The following is a 13,251-nucleotide window of genomic DNA, read 5'->3' on the forward strand; positions in this document are numbered from 1 at the left end:
GCTGCTGGGCTGTGTAGGGAGGCTCCCAGTCTGCTCAAATGATGGCTGAATGGGGCTTTGTTAATTCACACTGCTCCACCTTCCCAGCTCTGGGACATTCAGCTGAGGTTGCAGGGAAGGCTAATGTCCACGCCCAGTTTTGTGGTGTGTGCCTGTTATTTGAAGCACTTCCGTCACACTGGGTTGTCTGGGGCAGCTCTGGGCTATGGGGCTGGCGATGGGCAGGAGTGTTTCCTGTCCCCCAGGATGGTGGCTGTGAGCGGACACCCCCCTTTTCTTGGGAAGTTGTGTTGTTTAGTGAATTTTCTCAGCCACTGGATTATTGCCTTTTGTCTCAGAGCTCTCTTAGTTCCGCTCTTGACTTGCCGTGCCCAAATTGCAATTCTTTGAAGCTTTCTGTATTGAGCTTCTTAGAGTAATTGTTTTAGAAAAAGCAAAAAGGATTTAAAAAAAAAAAAAAAAAAACGGCCCTCCTCAGAGATCTAATGGGTTATTGAAATGCTAATAGACAAATCAACCAGGGCCATTAAGGAAAGGTGCACAGGGCAGAGAGATCAGCTTTGCTTCGGGATTTGCATATGCGCCTCAAGGCCTGAGCTCCGCCCTTCCCCCCTCTGCGTTCACCAGAACTCCAAAAATCCTCCGCTTTTATTTTGGAGTTTTTCGTGTTGTTTTTTTTCTATGCCTGTCTCCTCTCTGCTGGGCTGGCTGCTCTCAGAGTCTCTGGTGTCTGGTCTCAGTCTATCTATGGTTGGAGTTTGAATCAGTAGAATGAGTTTCCGATAAGAGCAGCCACTGCAATTCTCCCTTCTCCTTCCCGGAGCTGACAGCCCCTCCTCCCCGGGGACTGAGCCTGGCAGGGAGGGGCGCGGGTCCCCTGGCCGCAAAAACTTACAGATTTCGCTGATCTCAGCAGTTCCACGTTTTCATGAGTGTTGTATGAAGTATGCCCAACGTCAGATTGCTCTGTGGTGTCCAGTCCACGCAGTTCCTGGTTTTTTACCTACTTTCTTGGAGGAGTAGCTAAAACTTACAGCTCACCAGTCTGCCATCTTGCCCCGCCTCTCTCCCCAATCTATTTTTGAACTTTTTTCTTACACCAGAAATAATAAAAGGGGACCCCTACTTCACACAAAATTAACTACACAAAAATTAACTCAAAGTGGATCAAAGACCTCAATATAAAAGGCAGTACCGGGAGGCGGGGCAAGATGGCAGACTGGTGAGCTGTAAGTTTTAGTTACTCCTCCAGGAAAGTAGGTAAAAAGCCAGGAACTGCGTGGACTGGACACCACAGAGCAATCTGTCTTTGGGCATACTTCATACAACACTCATGAAAACGTGGAACTGCTGAGATCAGCGAAATCTGTAAGTTTTTGCGGCCAGGGGACCCGCGCCCCTCCCTGCCAGGCTCAGTCCCGTGGGAGGAGGGGCTGTCAGCTCCGGGAAGGAGAAGGGAGAACTGCAGTGGCTGCTCTTATCGAAAACTCATTCTACTGATTCAAACTCCAATCATAGATAGACTGAGACCAGACACCAGAGACTCTGAGAGCAGCCAGCCCAGCAGAGAGGAGACAGGCATAGAAAAAAAAACAACACGAAAAACTCCAAAATAAAAGCAGAGGATTTTTGGAGTTCTGGTGAACACAGAAAGGGGAAGGGCGGAGCTCAGGCCTTGAGGCGCATATGCAAATCCCGAAGCAAAGCTGATCTCTCTGCCCTGTGCACCTTTCCTTAATGGCCCTGGTTGCTTTGTCTATTAGCATTTCAATAACCCATTAGATCTCTGAGGAGGGCCGTTTTTTTTTTTGTTTTTGTTTTTTTTTTTTTTTTTAAATCCTTTTTGCTTTTTCTAAAACAATTACTCTAAGAAGCTCAATACAGAAAGCTTCAAAGAATTGAAATTTGGGCACGTCAAGTCAAGAGCAGAACTAAGAGAGCTCTGAGACAAAAGGCAATAATCCAGTGGCTGAGAAAATTCACTAAACAACACAACTTCCCAAGAAAAGGGGGGTGTCCGCTCACAGCCACCATCCTGGTGGACAGGAAACACTCCTGCCCATCGCCAGCCCCATAGCCCAGAGCTGCCCCAGACAACCCAGTGTGACGGAAGTGCTTCAAATAACAGGCACACACCACAAAACTGGGCGTGGACATTAGCCTTCCCTGCAACCTCAGCTGAAGGTCCCAGAGCTGGGAAGGTGGAGCAGTGTGAATTAACAAAGCCCCATTCAGCCATCATTTGAGCAGACTGGGAGCCTCCCTACAAAGCCCAGCAGCCCAGAACTGCCCTGGGGGGACGGCACTCACCTGTGACATAGCACAGTCATCCCTCGACAGAGGACCCGGGGTGCACGGCCTGGAAGAGGGCCCCACTTGCAAGTCTCAGGAGCCATACGCCAATACCAAAGACTTGTGGGTCAGTGGCAGAGACAAACTGTGGCAGGACTGAACTGAAGGATTAGACTACTGCAGCAGCTTTAAAACTCTAGGATCATCACGGAGATTTGATTGTTAGGGCCACCCCCCCTCCCCGACTGCCCAGAAACACGCCCCACATACAGGGCAGGCAACACCAACTACACACGCAAGCTTGGTACACCAATTGGGCCCCACAAGACTCACTCCCCCACTCACCAAAAAGGCTAAGCAGGGGAGATCTGGGTTGTGGAGAACAGGTGGCTCGTGGACGCCACCTGCTGGTTAGTTAGAGAAAGTGTACTCCACGAAGCTGTAGATCTGATAAATTAGAGATAAGGACTTCAATAGGTCTACAAACCCTAAAAGAACCCTATCAAGTTCAGCAAATGCCACGAGGCCAAAAACAACAGAAAATTATAAAGCATATGAAAAAACCAGACGATATGGATAACCCAAGCCCAAGCACCCAAATCAAAAGACCAGAAGAGACACAGCACCTAGAGCAGCTACTCAAAGAACTAAAGATGAACAATGAGACCATAGTACGGGATATGAAGGAAATCAAGAAGACCCTAGAAGAGCATAAAGAAGACATTGCAAGACTAAATAAAAAAATGGATGATCTTATGGAAATTAAAGAAACTGTTGACCAAATTAAAAAGATTCTGGACACTCATAGTACAAGACTAGAGGAAGTTGAACAACGAATCAGTGACCTGGAAGATGACAGAATGGAAAATGAAAGCATAAAAGAAAGAATGGGGAAAAAATTGAAAAAATCGAAATGGACCTCAGGGATATGATAGATAATATGAAACGTCCGAATATAAGACTCATTGGTGTCCCAGAAGGGGAACAAAAGGGTAAAGGTCTAGGAAGAGTATTCAAAGAAATTGTTGGGGAAAACTTCCCAAATCTTCTAAACAACATAAATACAGAAATCATAAATGCTCAGCGAACTCCAAATAGAATAAATCCAAAAAAACCCACTCCGAGACATATACTGATCACACTGTCAAACATAGAAGAGAAGGAGCAAGTTCTGAAAGCAGCAAGAGAAAAGCAATTCACCACATACAAAGGAAACAGCATAAGACTAAGTAGTCACTACTCAGCAGCCACCATGGAGGTGAGAAGGCAGTGGCACGATATATTTAAAATTCTGAGTGAGAGGAATTTCCAGCCAAGAATACTTTATCCAGCAAAGCTCTCCTTCAAATTTGAGGGAGAGCTTAAATTTTTCACAGACAAACAAATGCTGAGAGAATTTGCTAACAAGAGACCTGCCCTACTGGAGATACTCAAGGGAGCCCTACAGACAGAGAAACAAAGACAGGACAGAGAGACTTGGAGAAAGGTTCAGTACTAAAGAGATTCGGTATGGGTACAATAAAGGATATTAATAGAGAGAGGGAAAAATATGGCAAACATAATCCAAAGGATAAGATGGCCGATTCAAGAAATGCCTTCACGGTTTTAACGTTGAATGTAAATGGATTAAACTCCCCAATTAAAAGATATAGATTCGCAGAATGGATCAAAAAAAATGAACCATCAATATGTTGCATACAAGAGACTCATCTTAGACACAGGGACACAAAGAAACTGAAAGTGAAAGGATGGAAAAAAATATTTCATGCAAGCTACAGCCAAAAGAAAGCAGGTGTAGCAATATTAATCTCAGATAAATAGACTTCAAATGCAGGGATGTTTTGAGAGACAAAGAAGGCCACTACATACTAATAAAAGGGGCAATTCAGCAAGAAGAAATAACAATCGTAAATGTCTATGCACCCAATCAAGGTGCCACAAAATACATGAGAGAAACACTGGCAATACTAAAGGAAGCAATTGATGTTTCCACAATAATTGTGGGAGACTTCAACACATCACTCTCTCCTATAGATAGATCAACCAGACAGAAGACCAATAAGGAAATTGAAAACCTAAACAATCTGATAAATGAATTAGATTTAACAGACATCTACAGGACATTACATCCCAAATCACCAGGATACACATACTTTTCTAGTGCTCATGGAACTTTCTCCAGAATAGATCATATGCTGGGACATAAAACAAGCCTCAATAAATTTAAAAAGATTGAAATTATTCAAAGCACATTCTCTGACCACAATGAAATACAATTAGAAGTCAATAACCATCAGAGACTTAGAAAATTCACAAATACCTGGAGGTTAAACAACACACTCCTAAACAATCAGTGGGTTAAAGAAGAAATAGCAAGAGAAATTGCTAAATATATAGAGACGAATGAAAATGAGAACACAACATACCAAAACCTATGGGATGCAGCAAAAGCAGTGCTAAGGGGGAAATTTATAGCACTAAACGCATATATTAAAAAGGAAGAAAGAGCCAAAATCAAAGAACTAATGGATCAACTGAAGAAGCTAGAAAATGAACAGCAAACCAATCCTAAACCAAGTACAAGAAAAGAAATAACAAGGATTAAAGCAGAAATAAATGACATGGAGAACAAATAAACAATAGAGAGGATAAATATCACCAAAAGTTGGTTCTTTGAGAAGATCAACAAGATTGACAAGCCCCTAGCTAGACTGACAAAATCAAAAAGAGAGAAGACCCATATAAACAAAATAATGAATGAAAAAGGTGACATAACTGCAGATCCTGAAGAAATTAAAAAAATTATAAGAGGATATTATGAACAACTGTATGGCAACAAACTGGATAATGTAGAAGAAATGGACAATTTCCTGGAAACATATGAACAACCTAGACTGACCAGAGAAGAAATAGAAGACCTCAACCAACCCATCACAAGCAAAGAGATCCAATCAGTCATCAAAAATCTTCCCACAAATAAATGCCCAGGGTCAGATGGCTTCACAAGGGAATTCTACCAAACTTTCCAGAAAGAACTGACACCAATCTTACTCAAACTCTTTCAAAACATTGAAGAAAATGGAACACTACCTAACTCATTTTATGACGCTAACATCAATCTAATACCAAAACCAGGCAAAGATGCTACAAAAAAGGAAAACTACCGGCCAATCTCCCTAATGAATATAGATGCAAAAATCCTCAACAAAATACTTGCAAATCGAATCCAAAGACACATTAAAAAAATCATACACCATGACCAAGTGGGGTTCATTCCAGGCATGCAAGGATGGTTCAACATAAGAAAATCAATCAATGTATTACAACAGATTAACAAGTCAAAAGGGAAAAATCAATTGATCATCTCAATAGATGCTGAAAAAGCATTTGACAAAATCCAACATCCCTTTTTGATAAAAACACTTCAGGTCTGCAAACTGGTGGACCAGTAGGACCATGGCCACCTCTTCCATGTCCAAGAGGGCTATTTTAATAAAGGGAAAAATGTGTCTGAGGACAGTAAGCTTCGATTTGAGACTTACCAGTTGATGTGGCAACAAATGAAATCTGAAACTGAGCGACTGCAAGAGGAATTAAATAAAAACTTGTTTGACAGTCTAATTGAATTTCTGGACAAGTCTCATTCTGGATTCCAGAATAATTCAAGAGACTGGAGCAGCCAGATAAAAGTCAGAGAAATTCCAGCTGCTGCTCTTGTTCTAGGTGTTAATGTAACAGATCATGATTTAACATTCAGAAGTTTAACAGAGGCCCTTCAGAATAATGTTACACCATATGTAGTTTCATTGCAAGCTAAAGATTGTCCAGATATAAAACATTTCTTGCAAAAGCTGGTTTCCCAGTTGATGGACTGCTGTACAGATGTAGAATCCAAAGAAGAGGAAAGTGTTCAGGTCACCCAGAAAAAGACACTTTGTTCGATGGAGTCCCTTTCTGCTTGGTATATGAATGTCACACAGAGGACAAACCCAAAAATGCCAAGCAAGAAAAGGACTTCTTCTAGCCAATGGCAGTCTCCTCCTGTTGTGCTTATCTTGAAAGATATGGAAAGCTTCACCACAAAAGTACTCCAAGACTTCATAATTATCAGCAGTCAACATCTACATGAATTTCCACTAATACTCATTTTTGGGATCGCCACCTCTGCTATTATCATCCACCGATTGCTTCCTCATGCAGTATCATCTCTGTTGTGTATAGAACTCTTCCAATCTTTGTCTTGCAAGGAGCACCTAACTACAGTACTTGATAAGGTACTTCTTACAACTCAGTTTCCTTTTAAACTAAGTGAAAAAGTGTTACAGGTTCTGACCAACATCTTTTTGTATCATGATTTCTCAATTCAGAACTTTATAAAAGGACTTCAGCTTTCTCTGTTAGAGCATTTCTATTCCCAGCCCCTCAGTGTTCTATGCTGTAATCTCCCAGAGGCCAAGAGAAGAATAAGTTTTTTAACAGATAATCAGTGTGAAAACATCAGACGTCTTCCATCTTTTAGAAGGTATGTGGAAAAGCAAGCTTCAGAAAAGCAGGTTGCATTATTGACCAATGAAAAAATTTTAAAGGAAGAAACACAGTCATTACTAGAAAATTTGCATGTTTACCATACAAATTACTTCCTGGTTTTGAGATGTCTTCATAAATTCACCGCTTCTCTTCCCAAGTACCCATTGGGTCGACAGATTAGAGAGCTGTACTGCACATGTTTAGAAAAGAACATATGGGATTCAGAGGAGTATGCGTCGGCCTTGCAGCTGCTGAGGATGTTGGCAAAGGATGAGCTGATGACCATACTTCAGAAATGTTTGAAGGTTTTTAAGTTCTCTTCTGGAAAGCAGCTTGGCAGTACAGCAAAGAGAATAGAGGAGTTCCTGGCCCAGTTTCAGTGTCTTGATGAAGCCAAAGAGGAAGAAGATGCTTCTGGGTCACAGCCAAAGGGGCTTCAGAAGACAGACCTCTATCACCTACAGAAGTCCTTGTTGGAAATGAAGGAGTTAAGAAGAACAAGTAAGAAGCAAACTAAGTTTGAAGTACTCAGAGAAAAAGTTGTGAACTTCATTGACTGCCTAGTGAGAGAACACCTTCTGCTTCCAGAGACACAGCCTCTGCATGAGGTGGTGTACTTCAGTGCTGCCCACACTCTGCGTGAGCACTTAAATGCTGCTCCACGAATTGCCCTCCATACTGCACTCAACAATCCTTACTATTATCTCAAAAATGAAGCTTTGAAAAGTGAAGAAGGCTGCATTCCAAATATTGCCCCAGACATTTGCATTGCATATAAACTGCACCTAGAGTGTAGCAGGCTAATCAACCTTGTGGACTGGTCAGAGGCCTTTGCAACAGTTGTGACAGCTGCTGAAAAAATGGATGCAAGTTCCACAATCTCAGAAGAAACAAATGACATTATCCATGCTCGGTTTATTAGAGCTGTCTCTGAACTAGAACTTCTAGGATTTATAAAACCTACCAAACAGAAGACTGACCATGTGGCAAGACTAACATGGGGAGGCTGCTAGAAGGCAAATGAGCGAAGCCAGAAGGATCATGCTTAGTTTAAGAGAAAAAAAGAGCTCAGTCATTTCACATACCAGTATCTGAGTGAATCTGTTTTGGAGTGAAATGTGTAATCTCCATGTGATATTTAACCAGAAAACACACATGTGCTAACTCCAAACAAGTGTATGTCAAAACTCTTTTGGTGTACTTAGGAATCAAAAAAATAACATTCTTATGTTGTAACTCAAAGCCCTCCCACCTTCCAAAAGACATTACTAAATTATGAGTAATTTGTTCTTGAACATATGTAGTATATAAATGTAATAAATTCCTTTACCTGGAATATAAAAAAAAAAAAAAAAAAAAAAACACTTCAAAAGGTAGGAATTGAAGGAAACTTCCTCAACATGATAAAGAGCATATATGAAAAACCCACAGCCAGCATAGTACTCAATGGTGAGAGACTGAAAGCCTTCCCTCTAAGATCAGGAACAAGACAAGGATGCCCGCTGTCACCACTGTTATTCAACATTGTGCTGGAAGTGCTAGCCAGGGCAATCCGGCAAGACAAAGAAATAAAAGGCATCAAAATTGGAAAAGAAGAAGTAAAACTGTCATTGTTTGCAGATGATATGATCTTATATCTAGAAAACCCTGAGAAATCAACGATACACCTACTAGAGCTAATAAACAAATTTAGCAAAGTAGCGGGATACAAGATTAATGCACATAAGTCAGTAATGTTTCTATATGCTAGAAATGAACAAACTGAAGAGACACTCAAGAAAAAGATACCATTTTCAATAGCAACTAAAAAAATCAAGTACCTAGGAATAAACTTAACCAAAGATGTAAAAGACCTATACAAAGAAAACTACATAACTCTACTAAAAGAAATAGAAGGGGACCTTAAAAGATGGAAAAATATTCCATGTTCATGGATAGGAAGGCTAAATGTCATTAAGATGTCAATTCTACCCAAACTCATCTACAGATTCAATGCAATCCCAATCAAAATTCCAACAACCTACTTTGCAGACTTGGAAAAGCTAGTTATCAAATTTATTTGGAAAGGGAAGATGCCTCGAATTGCTAAAGACACTCTAAAAAAGAAAAACGAAGTGGGAGGACTTACACTCCCTGACTTTGAAGCTTATTATAAAGCCACAGTTGCCAAAACAGCATGGTACTGGCACAAAGATAGACATATAGATCAATGGAATCGAATTGAGAATTCAGAGATAGACCCTCAGATCTATGGCCGACTGATCTTTGATAAGGCCCCCAAAGTCACCGAACTGAGTCATAATGGTCTTTTCAACAAATGGGGCTGGGAGAGTTGGATATCCATATCCAAAAGAATGAAAGAGGACCCCTACCTCACCCCCTACACAAAAGTTAACTCAAAATGGACCAAAGATCTCAATATAAAAGAAAGTACCATAAAACTCCTAGAAGATAATGTAGGAAAACATCTTCAAGACCTTGTATTAGGCGGCCACTTCCTAGACTTTACACCCAAAGCACAAGCAACAAAAGAGAAAATAGATAAATGGGAACTCCTCAAGCTTAGAAGTTTCTGCACCTCAAAGGAATTTCTCAAAAAGGTAAAGAGGCAGCCAACTCAATGGGAAAAAATTTTTGGAAACCATGTATCTGACAAAAGACTGATATCTTGCATATACAAAGAAATCCTACAACTCAATGACAATAGTACAGACAGCCCAATTATAAAATGGGCAAAAGATATGAAAAGACAGTTCTCTGAAGAGGAAATACAAATGGCCAAGAAACACATGAAAAAATGTTCAGCTTCACTAGCTATTAGAGAGATGCAAATTAAGACCACAATGAGATACCATCTAACACCGGTTAGAATGGCTGCCATTAAACAAACAGGAAACTACAAATGCTGGAGGGGATGTGGAGAAATTGGAACTCTTATTCATTGTTGGTGGGACTGTATAATGGTTCAGCCACTCTGGAAGTCAGTCTGGCAGTTCCTTAGAAAACTAGATATAGAGCTACCATTCGATCCAGCGATTGCACTTCTCGGTATATACCCGGAAGATCGGAAAGCAGTGACACGAACAGATATCTGCACGCCAATGTTCATAGCAGCATTATTCACAATTGCCAAGAGATGGAAACAACCCAAATGTCCTTCAACAGATGAGTGGATAAATAAAATGTGGTATATACACACGATGGAATACTACGCGGCAGTAAGAAGGAACAATCTCGTGAAACATATGACAACATGGATGAACCTTGAAGACACAATGCTGAGCGAAATAAGCCAGGCACAAAAAGAGAAATATTATATGCTACCACTAATGTGAACTTTGAAAAATGTAAAACAAATGGTTTATAATGTAGAATGTAGGGGAACTAGCAGTAGAGAGCAATTAAGGAAGGGGGAACAATAATCCAAGAAGAACAGATAAGCTATTTAACGTTCTGGGGATGCCCAGAAATGACTATGGTCTGTTAATTTCTGATGGATGTAGTAGGAACAAGTTCACTGAAATGTTGCTATATTATGTAACTTTCTTGGGGTAAAGTAGGAACATGTTGGAAGTTAAGCAGTTATCTTAGGTTAGTTGTCTTTTTCTTACTCCCTTGTTACGGTCTCTTTGAAATGTTCTTTTATTGTATGTTTGTTTTCTTTTTAACTTTTTTTTTCATACAGTTGATTTAAAAAAGAAGGGAAAGTTAAAAAAAAAAAAAAGAAAAAAGACAAACAAGGAAAAAAAAAAAAAAAGATGTAGTGCCCCCTTGAGGAGCCTGTGGAGAATGCAGGGGTATTCGCCTACCCCACCTCCATGGTTGCTAACATGACCACAGACATAGGGGACTGGTGGTTTGATGGGTTGAGCCCTCTACCATAAGTTTTACCCTTGGGAAGACGGTTGCTGCAAAGGAGAGGCTAGGCCTCCCTGTATTTGTGCCTAAGAGTCTCCTCCTGAATGTCTCTTTGTTGCTCAGATGTGGCCCTCTCTCTCTGGCTAAGCCAACTTGAAAGGTGAAATCACTGCCCTCCCCCCTACGTGGGATCAGACACCCAGGGAAGTGAATCTCCCGGGCAACGTGGAATATGACTCCCGGGGAGGAATGTAGACCCGGCATCGTGGGATGGAGAACATCTTCTTGACCAAAAGGGGGATGTGAAAGGAAATGAAATAAGCTTCACTGGCAGAGAGATTCCAAAACGAGCCGAGAGATCACTCTGGTGGGCACTCTTACGCACACTTTAGACAACCTTTTTTAGGTTCTAAAGAATTGGGGTAGCTGGTGGTGGATACCTGAAACTTTTAAACTACAACCCAGAACCCATGAATCTCGAAGACAGTTGTATAAAAATGTAGCTTATGAGGGGTGACAGTGGGATTGGGAATGCTATAAGGACCAAACTCCACTTTGTCTAGTTTATGGATGGATGTGTAGAAAAGTAGGGGAAGCAAACAAACAGATAAAGGTACCCAGTGTTCTTTTTTACTTCAATTGCTCTTTTTCACTCTAATTATTATTCTTGTTATTTTTGTGTGTGTGCTAATGAAGGTGTCAGGGATTGATTTAGGTGATGAATGTACAACTATGTAATGGTACTGTAAACAATCGAAAGTACAATTTGTTTTGTATGACTGCGTGGTATGTGAATATATCTCAATAAAATGATGATAAAAAAAAATAGATTGGGGTGATGGGTGCATAACTATATGATGGTACTGTGAACAGTTGATTGTACACCATAGATGATTGTATGGTATGTGAATATATCTCAATAAAACTGAACTTAACTTAAAAAAAGTTTATTTAGAAAATACCATTTAAAAAATGATGGAGGAGGCGGGGCAAGATGGCAGACTGGTGAGCTGTATGTTTTAGTTACTCCTCCAGGAAAGTAGGTAGAAAGCCAGGAACTGCGTGGACTGGACACCACAGAGCAATCTGACTTTGGGCATACTTCATACAACACTCATGAAAACGTGGAACTGCTGAGATCAGCGAAATCTGTAAGTTTTTGCGGCCAGGGGACCCGCGCCCCTCCCTGCCAGGCTCAGTCCCGGGGGAGGAGGGGCTGTCAGCTCCGGGAAGGATAAGGGAGAACTGCAGTGGCAGCCCTTATCGGAAACTCATTCTACTGATTGAAACTCCAACCATAGATAGACTGAGACCAGACACCAGAGAATCTGAGAGCAGCCAGCCCAGCAGAGAGGAGACAGGCATAGAAAACAAACAACACGAAAAACTCCAAAATAAAAGCAGAGGATTTTTGGAGCTCTGGTGAACATAGAAAGGGGAAGTGCCCTTAGGCGCATATGCAAATCCCAAAGAAAAGCTGATCTCTCTGCCCTGTGGACCTTTCCTTAATGGCCCTGGTTGCTTTGTCTCTTAGCATTTCAATAACCCATTAGATCTCTGAGGAGGGCCCGTTTTTTTTTTTGGTTTTTTTTTTTTTTTTAACCCTTTTTTCTTTTTCTAAAACAATTACTCTAAGAAGCACAATACAGAAAGCTTCAAAGACTTGCTATTTGGGCAGGTCAAGTCAAGAGCAGAACTCGGAGAGCTCTGAGACAAAACGCAATAATCCAGTGGCTGAGAAAATTCACTAAACACCACAACTTCCCAAGAAAAGGGGGGTGTCCGCTCACAGCCATCATCCTGGTGGACAGGAAACACTCCTGCCCATCGCCAGCCCCATAGCCCAGAACTGCCCCAGACAACCCACTGTGACGGAAGTGCTTCAAATAACAGGCACACACCACAAAACTGGGCGTGGACATTAGCCTTCCCTGCAACCTCAGCTGATTGTCCCAGAGTTGGGAAGGTAGAGCAGTGTGAATTAACAAAGCCCCATTCAGCCATCATTTCAGCAGACTGGGAGCCTCCCTACACAGCCCAGCAGCCCAGAACTGCCCTGGGGGGACGGCACTCACCTGTGACATAGCACAGTCATCCCTCAACAGAGGACCCGGGGTGCACAGCCTGGAAGAGGGGCCCACTTGCAAGTCTCAGGAGCCATACGCCAATACCAAGGACTTGTGGGTCAGTGGCAAAGACAAACTGTGGCAGGACTGAACTGAAGGATTAGACTATTGCAGCAGCTTTAAAACTCTAGGATCACCAGGGAGATTTGATTGTTAGAGCCACCCCCCCCCCTGACTGCCCAGAAACACGCCCCATATACAGGGCAGGCAACACCAACTACACACACAAGCTTGGTACACCAATTGGACACCACAAGACTCACTCCCCCACTCACCAAAAAGGCTAAGCAGGGGAGAACTGGCTTGTGGAGAACAGGTGGCTCGTGGACGCCACCTGCTGGTTAGTTAGAGAAAGTGTACTCCACGAAGCTGTAGATCTGATAAATTAGAGATAAGGACTTCAATTGGTCTACAAATCCTAAAAGAACCCTATCAAGTTCAGCAAATG

The 13,251-nt window shown here is 41.7% G+C and overlaps 1 protein-coding gene across 1 annotated transcript; it reads left to right on the top strand.

Annotated features, from left to right (window-relative positions):
- Positions 1–5,752: 5,752 nt before the first annotated feature.
- Positions 5,753–8,138, top strand: LOC119522856 (origin recognition complex subunit 3-like). The gene has a single exon (XM_037821543.1). The coding sequence runs from the start codon at positions 5,841–5,843 to the stop codon at positions 7,830–7,832; it is 1,992 nt and encodes a 663-aa protein (XP_037677471.1). The 5' UTR covers positions 5,753–5,840; the 3' UTR covers positions 7,833–8,138.
- Positions 8,139–13,251: the final 5,113 nt, after the last annotated feature.

This window comes from Choloepus didactylus, chromosome X (assembly GCF_015220235.1).
Source record: "Choloepus didactylus isolate mChoDid1 chromosome X, mChoDid1.pri, whole genome shotgun sequence".
Lineage (NCBI taxonomy): Eukaryota > Metazoa > Chordata > Mammalia > Pilosa > Megalonychidae > Choloepus > Choloepus didactylus.